Source organism: Diadema antillarum, unplaced genomic scaffold (genome assembly GCF_040938485.1).
Source record: "Diadema antillarum isolate AM-2024a unplaced genomic scaffold, OU_Dant_1.0 seq00000189_RagTag, whole genome shotgun sequence".
Taxonomy (NCBI): Eukaryota; Metazoa; Echinodermata; class Echinoidea; order Diadematoida; family Diadematidae; genus Diadema; species Diadema antillarum.
In genome coordinates, this window is record NW_027271253.1 from 305,684 (window position 1) to 323,685 (window position 18,002).

At 38.3% G+C, this 18,002-nt stretch overlaps 1 protein-coding gene across 2 annotated transcripts; it reads right to left on the reverse strand.

Moving 5' to 3' along the window:
• Positions 1-2,023: 2,023 nt before the first annotated feature.
• LOC139728647 (phospholipid phosphatase 3-like) lies at positions 2,024-8,229 on the reverse strand. 2 transcript variants are annotated; one of them, XM_071639584.1, is made up of 2 exons: positions 8,058-8,229; positions 2,024-2,290 (listed from the first exon to the last, which is right to left on the reverse strand). In XM_071639584.1, the coding sequence occupies exons 1-2, from the start codon at positions 8,226-8,228 to the stop codon at positions 2,162-2,164; spliced, it is 300 nt and encodes a 99-aa protein (XP_071495685.1). In that variant the 5' UTR covers position 8,229; the 3' UTR covers positions 2,024-2,161. The 2 variants fall into 2 exon arrangements, with proteins under 2 accessions (XP_071495685.1, XP_071495686.1); XM_071639585.1 differs by having other exon boundaries at positions 8,053-8,229.
• Between the last annotated feature and the right edge of the window lie 9,773 nt (positions 8,230-18,002).

Consider the following 18,002-nt stretch of genomic DNA (forward strand, 5'->3'; position numbering starts at 1 on the left):
AATCCTAGCGAAAATCTGACCCCATTCACACTTGCAAAATACGACCATTCTGTGCAGGAATTCTCAAGACTGACGCAATGGTACATCTCATTTATAGACATACCATTGGCATTTGATCTCAAAAATTACTTTAACCATGTGAACAGCATCACTTAGTATAATATATACCACTATACTGTGACCTACGGCTTTTAAAGCAGTCTCGAGATTTATAGGAGAGCAGATTGAGTTAGGTATGGTCCACACGGGTGGTCCAGTACGAGAATGCCCAAGGGTGTGGTGATGTCCCAGTTCATACAGAAAGCCAAGCATGAGTGCAATCCTGAAAAAGAGTTGTTTTATGTTGCAAGTGTGAGTGGGGCTCACCTCGAGGTTGTGGCTTGCCCGGGCACATAATATTGCACATGCATGCTTTCCACTGGACAGCAGGTGCCGCTATCACTGACAACAGGATGTGAGGATAAAATGTTATCCAAACCGCCTCCAGGGGCCAGCGGAGACATCCCCAGAGGGGGGAGACTACCAGGGTCCAATCCCTTAAACACCTGTCTGGCATGGTGGCTGTATGTGACCCCTCTCATTAAGGTATTAACCCTTCCTCTCTCGTGCTCCAGGGATTATTTGTCATGGCTGATCTCCATGGACAAAAATAGCAAATGAGCTTTATCATTCTCCTACAAGTGTGAATAATTTGACCAACAATGTGACGTGTCAAACAAACCATAAGAGAACTATGTCCTTGCTTTCTTTTAGGATTCGTGCTTATCAGCATATTTCACACATATCTTTTAACAACAATCACATATAGAAATCCAAAGATGCACTGATGCCTGTTGCACATTTAATATCAATGGCTTATGACTCTGATGGAGACATGAACACACATTGCTCAACAGCAATCAAGGACAAGTTATGTATACAAACAGTCTTTTGTATTAAAAGTTGCAAGATGACATGCACGTGGAACATTTGCAGCTTTAAAAAAATAAATGTTTTGTTTATTGCACTAATCCACAACAAAAAGAAAAGCACCTTAAACAGTGTTCACATCTGTGGAAATGTCATCATAATTTTGTAAGAAGTTATTTCAGCAGTTGGAACCTTTCAGGCTTCATCATGGCAAAGATGCATTTGTGTTCTACACATCTGCACCTGTACAACCATCATGGCTTTAATACAAGTGAGTATTCAATGTACACACGTGAATCCACACCTACTGGTATGCTAAATATAAAGCTTACAAATACATTCCCATGAATAAAACTCACATTTTTTATTCCAATTTCTGCCAAGTTTTGACAGATTTCAATTTCACTATCAACATTTTTCAGATTACGCATGCTTGGTGAGGAGAACAGACAGAATTCTTCTACGTTACTGTGACTCTGAACCTACACCAGACAGTAGATGTCAAATAATGGAATAAAATGCTTACCTCCTAAAATATCTGACAGTGACTCATAAGAAGGGACATATATTTTACATCTCACCAACCTACAGAATATACATCACCAGCTAGAAACCCATTAAGCATTACCAAAAACATTTTGTGGCAAATATCAAAGGCACCGATTAGTATGGTAATGTAAAAAGTTTTACAAGAAAATATTCCTCCACATCAATTGGAACATCAACTGATAATCCAGTGGGTGATGGTAAATTTGGGAAAGTGATAACACTTAAAAATGATATTCTCATAAAAAAGGGAAAACATGATGAAGATGAGTAGTTCATATGATAAGTCATACTCTTTATGAGAAAAGATCACTTTTTACATTAAAGCTTCAGAACGATCACAGTTGATTCTGTTATATTCTCAGTTTTTTTTTCTTTAAAAGAGTATGCAAATTGTTAGGGGAGCAGATCAACTGCTTCCCCTCCCCCTCGAAAAATAATTTAAGGGCAGTATTTTTTTTTTTTAATGATCACCTGTTGGTGTCAGGCACATTAAGATGATTCCTTGAATAATAATAGGACATCTCTTTAACAATCATCCAATATCTGAAATGCAGCTTTATGAAAACACAAAAAGACGCATGAAAAAAAAATAATGTGAATAAGACTGGATATGAATTAGAAGTTGCCATAAATTGCCAAAAAAGAACGCAGTATACGAAGAAAGAATATGAAATACATTCTGGCAGCGATGTTGAACTCAGGTTTACATCAGGCCGTCTGTTTTGTGCCGGTTGCGTGGGTTCATTTCCATAAAGACGAGGTCGTGGCCCCGCCCCCCTGAGAGATTGTCAGGGGTGCTGCCTGGCTGGAAGAGATCTGAGACTCCAAATGCCTGAGGTGGGGTGGGGCAGGGGGCACGGAGGGAGGGGGGCACGGAGGGAGGGGCAGGGGGCACGGAGAGAGGGAGGTGGTGGGGGAGGAGGGTTGTTGGTGGGATGGATGAAAGTAACAAGTGTTAGGGGAGAGGAGGAATGGTAGAGGGAGAAGGGTTTGGATAGAGGGAGGTGCAATGGAGAAAGGGCGGGGCCATGTGGGTCAGGCAGAGAAGTAAGAGATGGGTAGGTTGAGGATTACGGGTGGGGCAAGTTGGGGTGGAGCAGAGAGAGAGGGGGACAGGATTGGGGGATAGTTAAATGGATGGAGTGGGATACAGGGAGGAAGAGTATGATGGAATTGAATGGATAAAGGATTGGGGAGGGGGTTAGGTGTGATAGGGTAAAATTGGAAGAGGGTATTAAAAATAGAACGATGGTGGGGTGAGGAGAGTATTAGAGTGAAGAACAGGTGGTAGAATGCACAGGAGAATGGGGTGCAGTAATTTTGGTGAGGGTGGGGTTGGTTTTGATAATACATAGGTCAGCAGAGTGTAGATAGGGAGAGATTGGAGTGCATGAGAAAGCGGGGGGAGGGGTAAAGACAAAGAAATAGATCAAATTTAGACTTTATATAAATGCTTACATTCATTCTGACAACTGCATCCATGCGAGTATTACTATCAAAGCTGTGTGAAGTCTTGCTGGTATTGAGGTAAATAAAAAAGATTTCATTTCATAAGCACATTTCATAAGCTTTCATTTATAATCTCTGAATATATTCATACTGGTACTCTAGAAAAATTGTGCTCTTATGTTTCTTACATCAAGATAATGCATATGAAGGCATACCAATGCAATGAGCAAAATCTAACATGTTCATTATGCAATTGTAAGTACTCAATAACTTGGTTCTTCAGGCTGATTCATGAAACTAGTAAGCTGAATGAAATTAACAGAGAAGAAATAAAGTGATGACATGGACAGTGGATAGAAGATAAAGGACAGTAAAGTGACAAATAAGGGAAGAGGAGATCCTTTAAATGTGCTTAGCAGAAAGGAAAACGTGGTAATGGAATAGAGAGTATGCTATAGATGCTGTATACTTTGTATTTCTGTGAGTTTTTTGAGTAAAAAAAAAATAATTTAACAAACCAACAAAATACTGCCCTCTTGTTGCATAAGTACTATCAAAGTATGCAAGCAATGTACATGAAATATGGGCAGGTAGCAGTTGCACTAAGACGCTGAGCCTACTACATGAATGTGCACATGCATGCCTACATGCTGAGCGCACGTGAGCAGCACGATATTTACAATCATGTTCTTGAATTCAGTCAACTGCGAAATAGTCTTTTACCTCCCGATTTCCGAAATCTTATAATTTTATGCCCATAAATATTTGGCATCTACACCCTATGAGGGGTGAAAACAAATCAATGCGAAGTTAATGGGAAGCTGCTGTAATTAGCAATCAAACAAGTATTTTCTAACCTTTTTTTTATACATATCAATGGTTTGAGAGGCAAAAGGTATTGACAGCATTAAGTACACTGACTTACTACCTTTCTGATACTTGTAGTTGGTGTGTGATGTAAAGAGAAGATGGAATGAGGTAAGTTAAATGAAATAGAGCTGAACAGGATACACGCTAAAAACTTGTGAGCACGCTGAAAATAGATTTTGATGATAACGAGAAGTTTCCTAACTTTCTCAAGGATATACCCTCCTTTTTTCTTCCATAAAACACCCCTCAAAAGATTCCCTCCCCCCCCCCCCCCACCATCCAAACGAACTAGTTAAACTTATCCAGACTGTCAATGGGTCTTAACCCTAGGAGCTTCCCAAGGACACACCCCTGGTAGATGACAGACTCGTAGGAGGGAATTTTGGCACCCTTCCTGAGGACACGCCCAGATATATTAACCCATCATCTACCACGCCTCTGCATCTATGGTATAAGGCATCCAAGAGTTTCTGTTTCAGCAAACATACACGTCAATGTGTATTTCAAGCATATATTCCACAGGATATCCAAGTCCTACCCAAAGGAGTGTAAAATAGAGTATTGCTTTAAAACAATATTACTACCAGATTTGCTGTTTTCATTTTTTTTTTTAAATACGTTTTATTATGCAGTTAAAAGCTCTCTACTTCTGTGACATGTACCCATTTTGTGCTTTATATTTCACAACTTAGATCTACAGCCACAAATTGATATCAAAATGTATACAAATATAACCAATCTAAGTGACTGATGCTAGCTATACTAATTCTTGTGTCTGAATAAAAGTAAATAAGCATGGAATGCACAATTAATTGTTGCTGCACTAGCAATGAGCTGGCAATCAGTAACTTTTGTGAGATGCCATAGGTATACTATGACAGAGAACTGTGGTCAAAACTATCAACAAACTTTTGATTGCTGAAATAGCTGTACAGTGAACACTGATTATTCAACTGCACCATTAACTTCAAACTGTAAACCCACCCACTTATGGCAAACAGAACCGTCATCTCATAAACAAATGCACCCTACAGGAAATAATTTGTCAATGCCTTGCTGCGGATTTTATTTGTCCTCAAAGGAACAGCTTATGGATGACTGCCAGTACAATTTGATGGCAGAATTGCAGCGATATACACAGGTCAATATTGATGCCTGAATGAAAGAAAGAAGAGTTGCAGTATTTCACAAGTTTACAAACTATTGGCAAGCTGACCATTTTGACATATTATTCAAATATATATGTTTTCATTTAATTTTGGTTAGGGTGGTATTTTCATTGTAACCCCCTGTGAATGGATCCTAATACTTTGAGTGCTTTGTTTGCGTGGTGACCCAAATAACTTAAGGCATGGCAAATATATTTTCAGCCTCACAGTAATCAATGTCCCTGAATCAAAATAGGTTATTTCCGCACGGGTAGTTTTTGGCAGTATACAAACAAATCTTGACTCCACCTTGTTTTATGCAATTTCAACATATTGAATTAAAAGATTTTGTATATCATATACCAAAATTCTACCTAGGCTTCATATGCAACTGACAGGAAAGAGGGGTAAAAGATGATGATGAGGAAGATTATGATATAAAGGCCAAGGCATTTGAATAACTACACATATTTTTAATACAGATTTTATGAACATTATATGAGATTTACACAGTCAAAAACAAAAACAAAAACAGAGAAGAAGATAAAGAGAAAAAAAAGAAAAACAATTTTGGTTCTTATTAAGACAACTAGATGACATGCAATACAGAAGTTAAACAAATCTCAGAGTAAAGCATTAGTATTGTGTGAAATCATCTAACGCTATATCTTGGTTAGGTTTATCAAGCATGGATGCAGAACTTTGTAACACAGACAAATATAATATGCATCTGCAGCTAAGCACTCACTTTGTACCATAATTTACACGAGCAAGTCATATGTCACTGTTAGTTAATGATCATTGCATACGAATAAAAAGAGAGAAAAAAAATCATCAACCAAGGAGTAGAAGGAATGGCAAAATTGATGTGGTATATCACTACTAATTAATAGCGCTATGTATATTCTGGATATTCATCAGTGTCAATATGAGACAGCAGACAAGCAAACATGGTGGTGGTGGACAAAATGACACCCAATCAGCTTTGTTCATCATAATGTGCAAATATAGATACTGCTTTGCATTTTGAAGAGCTCTCAAAATCTGATTGTACATGGAACCTACTCCCTCCAAATCTCCACCATCCCACCCACACCCATACCTCCTCCCCCACCCTGTTGGCACATCCAATATACAAAGGGAACGCCATCATTAAGGATTATTCCTCCAGAGAAATGAAGATAAGGGTGTGAGTTTAGATGTATATGCTAGACCCACTCATTTCAAAGTCAGGCCTGGGATAGCATCTGTCAACAACTACTACGCATCATCCGGCCAGCTCCATCACTTCATCCCCTGTTGCCATGGCAATGAAGCGCCAGCTGATCAAAGATAATGGATGTGACCCTGTGATGTGACCAAATCTCCTGCATTCGGCATATCAGGAGGAATTTTCAGGGCTTTTTTTTTGGGGGGGGGGGGGGGAAGGGCTCTTTCTTTCTTTTTTGCTGCCCTAGAAATGATTTCCATGAAGACAATGTAGTCTGATCAGACATTGCTGAGTCATCTTGTATCTCTAGATCTTTAGACGATGCTGCAAATTTGTCTGGCACGTCTCACAGCAGCTCAGGCTGTTTGCTAAACTTTCGAGGGGAAAAAAGACTAATTGAGCATTTGTGAATCCATGTTTCGCTTTTCAAGTCTCTTTCATATGAGCAGTATTTTGCTTTCTAAGTCTCTTTCATTAGTAGATTTGTTCTCAAAATTGAGTAAAATATAATGTTTCACATACTTAGTAGATGTGATAGTTAACAGTTTTAATGACCATTATTTTTGGTGCTGTCCAAATGGTTCTGAGAGTATTTCTGATATTTCAGTTGAGTATTGAGAAGGCAAATCATTCTAAGGTGAATGTGATTAGTTTCAAATAAAAGGGCAGTTTGTTACCATTGATGTATAGAAGATACAATTTGTAACAACTTGCTCTTGCTCTAGATTTTCCATTCAGATTTTTAAAAGGTGAACAAATCCTGAACTAGATGTATCTGATCTTCAAAAAAAAAAAGTTTTGTCACTGTCCATAATAAAGAAGGACAATGGATGTAATTTGTAATAAATGAAAATGTCTGAAAACATGTTGATTTGTTGGTTTTTTGTTTTGTTTGTGGTCATATATTTCATTTTCAATCACTAACTGGTGAACAAAATTAAGGTGGAAAAACAGAAGAATTTGATAGTAGTGGTACCTGGGTAGCATAACATACATGCTAGGGTAAAGCAACAGAAAAAGGGGATATTTTATGTATTGTATGACCAGCATGCCAGCACAGAATTTTGTAACAAAAATCCAGGTAGTGGTGATTAAAAGAAAGTAGTAAAACTGATATTTCATTCCTTTTATTAGGTGAGACTTTCTCCTATATTTTCTTATGAATCATTTCATGCAAGAAATCATGCTAGACATTCCATAACTGAAAATGGAAGATATGGGAACAAAAACCCATCAAATGACAATTAGAACAAGAATTTGTTTCACAGGTCCTATGGGGGAAAACATCAGAGATTGAGAACCAAAGAAGTCACAAATGCAAACTATCAAGATTTTAAAGTTTGCATTGAAAAGAAAATGGACACAAATTCCTTCATTCCTCCCCCATGCAATTTGATGATATTCTATTGCTGTCATGATGACAATGTTTTTTGTCATCCCCTTGCATGTGTTGCTTACAAATTGTGCAGCAATGTATCATTTTTTTTTCCTGTAATGTGTGTTGGAGTTTGAATGTTCTATTCAGTTACTTTGTTTATTTGTTTAAGTAAGTACATCATTTTTGGCAAACATCATAATAGGTGAATTTGTCCAGAGACTGAAAAGTTTACAGCAGTTTGCCTTAGTCTGTGTCATTTTGTCCCCCAACAAACAATGTTGCTTGGTGTTTTCTCTGTAAACAGAGAATTTGTACTTGATTACACACAACAACATCCTGAAAACCAAATGGGCATTTTCTTGTGTGGTAAATTTTAGATTGTGCATTCCACTTTGAATTCCAAAAAGAGTTCCAATCAATGAAACATTAAAAAAAAAAAAACAGAAAAGAGATCAATAAAAGTCACTTTCAATATTGCAGCATTCCTTCCAAAAAAAAAAAAAATCTCCCTGGTGATTCTTTTTTTTTCTCTTTCTCACCATACCATCGCCGCGGCAACAGTGCCACCCATCACGGCCCCGCCGAAGACATCACTCCAGTGGTGCTTGTAGTCCGAGATGCGGCTGAGGCAGGTGTAGAGGGCGAGGTACAGAGCAATGACCTGGACCAGTGGGCGGAGGAAGACGGTGTCACGCCAACTCCAGCGGCTCTGCATGTACAGCTATTTTTTTTTAAAGGAAGGTTTACAGGAGAGAAAGGCAGAACATGTATTACACCAGCTGATGATAATACCACATTTATTGAAGTGAGAAAGTCATAATTGCATACAAAACAATCAAGATATTCTGAACTCCAAATACTTTCTTGAAAGTCAACTACTGTATTATATATACACAACATATATTTTGCATTTTTAAAACTATTTTTGTGAATTTCAAGAATTGGAAGCTCTTCGTGAGTTTAACAACATGTGAAAATATCAATTCTGATCCAGATACAACTAGAAATGTCGCTACAGCGACTGGTTATACCCCCGCCAAACAACATTTCATAAGCTTTGGTCAAAACAACATTTCATAAGCTTTGGTCAAAAAACTGAGGAAGTAGTTAAATCCGCAAGATCTTTCCTTGATCTTCTGCCATTAATATGCCGTTACCATGGCAACGTACTTTCGGGTACTGTCGAAAAATGCGTCTTGCACATCTACAACCAAAGGCACACATCTGTACCAATTTTCATGGAAATTGGGCAAAAACTGAGGAAGTAGTTTGCAACACAAAATTTTCCATCATTTTGGCTCATAATATGTGAGCTGTTACCATGGCAACATACTTTTTGTCACTGTCAAGAAATGTGTCATGCTGACCTATATCCTAAGACAAACATTCAATATAAATTCCATGAGAATTGGAAGAACACTGATGAAGCAGTTTTGCCATGAAGCATTTTGCCCTATATTTTACCAATAACATGCCGTTAACCATGGCAATGCACTTTTTGCCACTGCGGAAATATGTGTCTTGCACATTAACATATTCAGATGAACATCTGTACCTAATTTCATAAAAATTGATCAAAAACTGTGGGAGGAGTTCGCGATGCAAGATTTGTACCCATTTTTGCCCATAATATGCCGTTACCATGGCAACGTACTTTTGGGTACTGTCAAAAAATACGTCTTGCACATCTACAACCCAAGGCACACATCTGTGCCAAGTTTTATGGGAATCGGTTGAAAACTGAAGAAGTAGTTCGCGACGCAAGATTTGCAACGGACCGACCGCCCGACCGACCGCCCGACCGCCCGACCGACCGCCCGACCACCCGACCGCCCGACCGTCCGCTGATTCCTATATACCCCCTTCAAACTTCGTTTGGCGGGGGTATGAATACTATGTGCATACATGGATCTGTGTTGTAGCTCCATGGTGCATACATACACTTTTCCGTTCACTACTGTACTCCAAGATCACAACTTTAACCACAGGAAATCCTGATTGGCAAAAAGAAAACACACTCTCTAAATATATGGTGCATGCAGCATTACAATAGTAATCAAGTCATTCTATTAATATGTACAGTATTTTATGAATATTCCATGTATAATCCTTAATGGAAAGGTTTGATTCATATTGCATGGCAATTCAAATTCTTCTTATCCCATACACATATATTGTCATCTTGTAATTCATGTTTAGTTTAAGTTTTCCTCTCTTAGGTCCGCTCATCTTCAGTTCTTGACATGGAAATTGATAAGATGAAGTGGAGATACATAAGATTCAATTGATTAATTACTTAATCAATTACTATATTGACCATATATTTTGAAAGTAGATTATTTTGTGAATTGGGACTTGTATTCACAGCTCAATGAGTGACTGAATTTGACATTATGAAACAGGAAAGAATGAAAACAAAAATCAGGACAAAAGGTAAGAGGGTTTTAGGCTCACTGCAAAAAAAAAGGAAAAAATTGAAAAAAAAGTACCTTTTTCCCGAAAATTGATATTTTCAGTATATGGAAGTTTAGGGCAAGTATTCCATGTTAAAAGCTATTCAACTATTTTGAAAACATGTTTAATATTTAAACACTTTGTTTGTAATTCAAAAATTTGGGTCTAAAGCCGCATATTTTAATGGTTATATGTGATCACCAACACACATTCACAATTTCACAGACTTCGTTCTTAGCAAAGTCTTATGGCCCACCCCTCTTGCTGGTATACATAACCTTCCAATTTAATAACTTGTGTGACATGGCAGTTTGTTATCAAGTAAAGATCTGAGAGAAAGCTTTGATGTTCAGGAGTACTGATTACACTTTAACCATGACTCATTTCCACAAAGTGAAGTGCAATGGTGACAGAGATCTTTGTCCTTGAGAGAATGGTGTTCGACCTGTATCAATCGAACCAGTAAAATTTTGTGGGTCAGCATTTATACAAATGGTTTCACAATTCAATGGCCACCACAGTGCACTCCCGTTACAACGAATACGGTTATACCGAAATTCCGGTTACAACGAAGTAAAAATTCAGGCTGTAACATTATCCGTTCTATGCAATTCTTTTGTTTAATTGTTCGATTGTAACGAAATTTCAATATAACGAAAGAAAACTGCCGGTCCCAAGGACTTTGTTAAAACAAGAGTCCACTGTATTCACTCAGTGCATTGTGGCACATATCTGAACAAATAAAGTGTACAAGATACACACTGGTCAACCATATGTGACCAGCGACAACGGTTTCAGGCAAAAGTCGGGCATTTTGAATATTCATTTTTTCACTAAATCACATTGCCCATTTTCTAAGCTTTGTATTGATATAAAACACTTGCATTCTTTGGCACCATAAGTGGGCATGGAAAGCGAAATAAAATGCACTTTTTAAGTTGTTAGCCTGACAAAATTGCAAGAAAACGGGCTTTGAAGATTCACCTCTTTCTCAAAGACAATGTCCGAGCGGCGATGCGAGGTGAGAATCACCCATCCACACGATGGTGCCAATCGATGTTAAGCTCCGCCTCTAGCAACCACATCGCCGTCTGATTGGCTCACTGAGAGAGTCAAATTTCCCGGGCACCCTTCCTAGGAGCTCAGCATATAGAGCCGAAAAACAATGCGGTTCGCTCGGGTTTGTTTTACCATTACGTCTTTCAAGATGGCGGATACGATAATTGCACGTATGGTGTACATGTGTATGGGCGCACGCATTACGCAATGACATCCACACGCCATGACCATGGGCATGTAACAGGAGCGGGTGGCGAATCCACACATTTACAAATCGCGTTTTCATTGTTGTTGATTTGACTTTATTGGCGACCCTTTTGTAGGCAGAAAAATGCCAGTGCTGGCAAAGGTCACGCTTCCTGTTTGTTTTGCTTTTACAAGCCGTGCATATGTTGCCTTGTTCGGTGGTGTTAATTATATTAAAACAAACAAACAAACACGACTCGTTAGTTTCGTGCGATCTTGATGTGTAATATTTGAATATAGGCCTAACTGGTTTCATGTGACCTCTCCTTTCCTCTCATCTACCTTCCCTTGAGTCAGTCTGCTGTCATGATTTTTTATGTACAAGTAGACTATTGTTTTTTCTTTTCACACGATTATGTCGTGCTAAATGATATTTGTTTCACTTCCGTTGTCGAACATTGCGGTAGAATAGTTTGGATAGAAAGCCAAACGAAGCGCACGCACTACAGCGTATAAACCACTATAGCAAGAACAATGGAGCATGTAATCATGCATGCGTGGACAAAGCATTCCCCAAACGCTGCAACTCTGAACTGGTGTCTCCCAAAGCCGAATTATGTAAATGTGTGCAACGCACCAGCCAATCGCATGCGAGATCTTGCGCCGTAGCAACGCTGGGGATATTGGCGCGGCGTTCGAAAGAAGCTCGAAACTGACGAGAGCGATCCAACATAGGGTGCTTAAAATTCCATTTTCGATAGGAAAAACTTAGTCTTATGCTATGAAATTTAGTGTAGATGTAGAAAACATATCAAAGATTTGATTTCTGCAAAAAACCCAAATCGACAAAAATAATGGTAAAGATCTTTGTACCCCGCCTAGGAGGAAATTTGCTCTTGCGACTTTTGCCTGAAACCGTTGTCGCGGGTCACATATGCTCCAAATGCCCTGTGTTCAAAGAATGTGAGACCATACCATGAGAGCTTTGAGGTGGTCCATTTTCATGGTTCCTACACTCAATAATTTAATGGCCGTGATTTATGCATGTATGCAAGCTGACGGAAATATAGAAATATGAGACTACATTCCCAGTAGTCGCAAGATGCAGCCTTCAACATCATTTTAGTGTGTACATCCATCTTTGCTTATGAAAAAAAAAAAGGATATACATCTCCTTTGTGCAAATCACTACTCCACAATGATACATCATGAGATCATGTCTGATTATTCTTGGCATAATCTAGAAATACATCAATGCTCTTTTTCACTACAATATCACAGAATATTTTCTACGCGAGGGATGCGATACTGTCTATAAGGCTGTCGTCATAAGAATACAGTTCTCCAGTGGAGAGGAGTGACTCTATTATTTAAGAGCTGCTTTGGAGGGAAGCCAAGTGCATAGCACCTTAAAAAACCCCAGTGGACTTTATACGTGACACAGGAGACACTGGGTAACCGACTGCCCAGGACACGGGAGGAGCTGATACCATTCCCGCTTCCTTGCTGCTCGGCAGATACGGACCTGTATTGTTGTCCGTTGCCAGGCAACGCAGGGCAAACATCCTCCCAGGCTGTGGCTGCTAAACCACCCTGAGATTTTTCTGGAGCGCGTAGGAAAACAACAACTGTGATGACTTCACCAGAGTATCTCAATATGACGCACGCACATTAAGCGATCAACGCAGCAGATAAACTGGTGCTATACAGAGTGTATCAAAAAGAGGAAATAAAAATACAGGAACCAACATACATGGGGGTGTGGTGGTGATGCATGGGGGGGGGGGGAGAAGAAACACTAAAGAGACAAAACAAAAAAATAGAGAGAAAGAGAGGGATAGAGAAAGAGTGTTTGAGTGTGAACTAGATGGTTTCAACTGCCCTACATCAAGCATCATTAGAAATGCATTCTGCACAGCAAACATTGTGAATTATTAAGTCCCATACTTCTCTGATTTCATGTCCAATTACACTAAGACTTCAAATGATGTGTAATTTCAATTTACCCTGCTAATCAAAGCCAACTTGATTTGATTTGATTAGGTATCTGTTGTCATTTCACAGAAATTATTTTTCTCTGGATGACAGGATCACATGACAGTAGATTTACAAACAATACATCAGATAACCATACAAGTATGAATACATCACAACCAGTGAGTACTCTGTATATGGTTAGGCTGCAAAGTGATGTTTCATTGCCACACAATATTCCAGTTCAGCTCATATGCTTTGACGAACAATACTCTTCCTGGGTTTGTAAAGAGTGTTTATATCTATGTCTGTAATTGTGTGTGTGTGTGTTTTCAGTTTCGTTTATTCATTCCAATAAAAATCCGTGGTTACAAAACACACAAAACAATAATCAATCAAAAATTGACATAATACAGACAAAACAAGGTTCAAGTTTACATATTTGCCAAAAATCAAAAATTCATGGAAATGAAAAAGAGAACTAGAGAAAGGCCTTGCGGCCTTGTATGAAATAAGTTCCCTCAGGTATATACGAGTGTGTGTGTGCGTGTGTGTGTGTGTATGTGTACAGTGCAGTCGAGCATGTGACTTGTTTGTTTGTTTGTTTGTTTGTTTTTTTATTGTCTCTTGGGTGTGGCTCGACTCTTCTTTCAGGTGCTAATCCATTGTTCCATCAGCAGAACAAGATTTGTGCATACATGTACTAGAATCTACCCAGCCTCGAAAGGTTTAGATATCGATGACTGTAAGAATACTGAAACATTACACTGTTTAGGAGCCACCGTGTACATCAACCCTCCGAAACATGTTTAGTTTTCTATTGTTGAGACCACTCTACGCCTCCCCCCCCCCCTTCTACAGGAAACCTGGCAATCATATTTGAAGGTTGGAAATTAATAGGTTGCCATGGAAATAGTTTTTGTTGTGGATTCAATTCAATCTCTCCTGGCCTTTTTGATGGGATTTTAAACTAATCTGGAATCATCATCACTTCTAAAAGTAGCTAGGATAGCGTCCAAGTTTAGATGAACTTTTCATCATCACCGCAGCAACATGTTTTCGTTTTTGATTTCTGCTACGCAGGTCCTTTTCGTGGATCACATGGAGGAGATCTCAATTTTGCTTTCCATTTCTTTTTCGTCTTAAATGTCACAGGTTGCACTTATCAAGTTTTTGCCTGGAAACAGGGTTTCTAGCGGTGCTGCATTTATCAATGTTTTGTCTCAAGTCGAGAATTATTTGTTCTTTCATCACTACATGGAAACTCAGAGCTTCTGGGATCCTTGAAAACAGGGACAAAGAAAGCTGTAGCTACCTCCTGTTTCTCTCTATAAGATAACTTTTGTTTGGCAACTGTAATCTTGCAATCATGACAAAACAGTTTCGCACATCACCTATTCCCAAAATACCAACACCTATTCACAACCGATGACGTAAGTGCATACTATCATTCTGGTCAAAGATATCATCCCTCTGCTACAAGTATTTCTTTTCATTCAATTCCTATGTGGAGATATGTAACAAGTAAGTAACATACCATTCCAATATTGTAGCTAATATGCTGCTTCAAACTGTAAATATGATTCTATACCACTAGGTACAGATTTATCAATATGCCTGCAGGATTGTAAACAATATAATTTAGCTATACATTCCAAGCCATATTCAAGTCATCACATGACTTCAGTGGAATGGCAGAAGTGTCAATGAAATCGAAAAAAAAAAAAAAAAATTTGGGAGATTTCATTGTGTAACGCATTGTGAAAAAATAAATTTGAGATTTCATAGTGTAATGCTAATTTTACAGACAGTCACAACTGTTACAATTGACCAAGCACTTCAAACAGCTCACTGCTGACACCGAAGTTAATGGCTTTGATGGTAGCATTACACTTTTAAAAAGGTAACTGGTCCAAATTACAAATGCAAATTCACTACCAAATGTGAAGAAAACTACACATAACATAGCAGTTCTACTCCTACAATGCACATACCTTGAAATCATAGATATAAAGGAGATCATAAGATAACATACAAATAACAAAATTGTGCATTTTTAATTTAATCCTAGTTTCGTGTTGCGAGAAATGCATAAATCTCAACCCCATGAAAATTTCCACTTTTACAGTAGTGAGAGTAGCCACAACCACTAGCACAAATTAGAAGTGGTGATGATGTTATCAACTCCCTCAATTCTCTTCTCGGTTTTCTACATAAAAATACTGTAAAGTTATGTTTTTTGGGCATTTATTTAGCAACTACAGCCCCTTTCCCACTATAGTTAATATTGCTGGGATTTTACATGATGACAATGATTTGATGGAAAGGACACAACTTATTCCTATTGATTTCATACCCAACAACAAAGAAGAAGAAATCAAGTGAAGATTTCTGTACCTAGGTCAGTGGCAGACTTAACAATCATGACTTCTTCCCAATTGTGTATGTGGCTGCTCCTCACCAAGATCACTGTTTCATACAAACAATCGAAACCTTCAAATTAAGATTGATTAAAAAACCTTATCATACATCAGATCTTCATGAAAGTTCTACCATTCTGTTTATCTCATTTTACTCTATCTTTTACAGTCAACTTGAGATTGATGTGGTATCACAATCCAATGTAAATTTCCAAGAGCAGGATCAAGTAAATTGTAGTGTTTTAGTTCATTTGGAACCATTTTATATCAGCTCCAATTTTCAGACTTCATCCGGTTGTTATCAGATGCAGAACCTGACTTTGTGAGTCGTATTGGAAATCTGATGTTTCAAGCATCCTATTGGCTATAACTGAATCACTGTTGTGGGATACCTTTAGCAAATTTTCATCTCAATTCCCCTCCCCCCTCCCCCTTGATTAATTGTAAATAAGGGCTTTAAATGAAGCCTCTGGCAACTGTGAATCATTGTATAGAAAGCCAAGTACACCAAAATTAACAAGATGTAAAAAACTCTGTCATAGAGAAGTGGTAATTCTAACAAAGGCCAAGCCAGTTTTTGCTGCTGAAAAGATGACGACGAAAGCAAGCATAGCATTGGGCAATTTAAATCCAATACAAAAATCATTAGAGCCACTTCATAGGTATAAATGAAGATATGAATACCGTGCGGGAGGCTGCCAACGGCTTTGTCGGTAGCGGCAAAGGCATGAATCGCTCGCGGAGCAAAATTGAGCCAGATATGAGCACAGGAGACAGCTGTGAATGGGAGCTCGGCAAATCCAGACACAATGCAGCAGGGCTGAGAGAAATAACGGGATCAAATCGCCCGCTCAGTATATAACCGTCTCCTAGTATTTGTGTCATCATTAGATCACATTTCCTGAGGAGACATTTTAGTGGAAGACCTCTTTTACTGTTCCTCTAATATACTGAAGACACTTTGGGGTTCAGAAGTACTGCAGTGATAAATACTGCATTAAGGGAATCATATTGTGGTGACTGTGTGTCATAAGTCATCATTATAAATCTCTTTTCATATCTGAACATCTAGTCATTCTAATTTCTATATACAGATGTACCAGTTCCTGTTTAAAGGGTATGCACAGTTCTGGTCGAGGTGAGAATTTTGCTTTTAACGTTTTGCGAGATATTCAGAAAGCACTCTATGAGATGTCAAAGATCATGCAATTCTAAGGGGTATCAAAAGTTTATTTGATGAAAATCGGTTTTGAAATGGCTGAGATATCCAAAAACAAGGTGAAACAAAGAGATCCTAATAAAGGTGGGGCATGTCGCCTTTTATTATTATCACTTTTTTGGATATCTCAGCCATTTGAACACCAATTTTCATCAAATAAACGTTGAATCCTTTTTAAAATTACATGCTCTTTCATATTTCATGAGATGTTTCTCACTATCTCACCTAAGAATGTTCAAAACATGAATCCCCACTTTAACCAGTACTGTACAGTCCCTTTAACAGAAATCTGAGTGACAAGAAACTGCATTACGGATTTTCCCTTGGATGAATCAGAAACCTACTGTGATTTATTTTGCATCTTAAAAATAATTCCCCTTAAAGGGATTGTACAGTTTTAGCTGAGACCTAATTTCAGGTTTCTAATTTTTTTTTGTGAGATAATGAGAAACCTCTTGTGAAATATGAAAGAGTATGTAATTCTATGATGGATTCAACGTTTATTTGATGAAAATTGGTTTTGAAATGGCTGAGATATCCAAAAATGAGTGATTCTAATAAGGTGTGGGACCCACACTTTATTACGATCGCTTTGTTTTACTTTGTTTTTGGATGTTTCAGTCATTCCACACCCAAATTTCATCAAATAAAATTTGAATTCCTCTTAAAATGGTATGCTCTGTACTATATCATAAGTGTTTTCTTAGTATCTCGCAAAAAAGTTAAAAGCCAAATTCTCATCTCAACCAATACTGTACCATCCCTTTAAATGATGACTCGTGTGTGTGTGTGTGTGTGTGTGTGTGTGTGTGTGTGTGTGTGTGTGTGTGTGTGTGTGTGTGTGTGTCTGTGTGTGATTGATAACCTAGGACTGGATGATCCTGAAAAGCGTTTGGCCAATACTAATTGCTTGTCTTTTCAATTTCCATCAAATACTCCTATCTTTAGATGTCCTTTGACACCATCGAGGGATGATGTCATGTTTTTAATAGGACTGCCATCTGGAACCTGTGTCATTTAGCACAAGCAATAGCACCACTTCAAGTCATTGCTGCTACCACCTCAGCAGTATATCATGGCTATGGTCAATTAGCAGTGAGCATTCATTTCAGTCAGTTGGTGTCTAATAACCAGTTGGATAGGTAACTCACAACTGATACAACAGTGTGTTTTCAAA

Bases quoted from the DNA above. Each gene is read 5' to 3' on its own strand.
- LOC139728647 (XM_071639584.1), bottom strand. From the start codon at position 8,228: ATGCAGAGCCGCTGGAGTTGGCGTGACACCGTCTTCCTCCGCCCACTG. The intron at 2,291-8,057 runs GTATGGTGAGAA...ACCCCACCTCAG, and splicing joins GCACTGTTGCCGCGGCGATG to GCATTTGGAGTCTCAGATCT.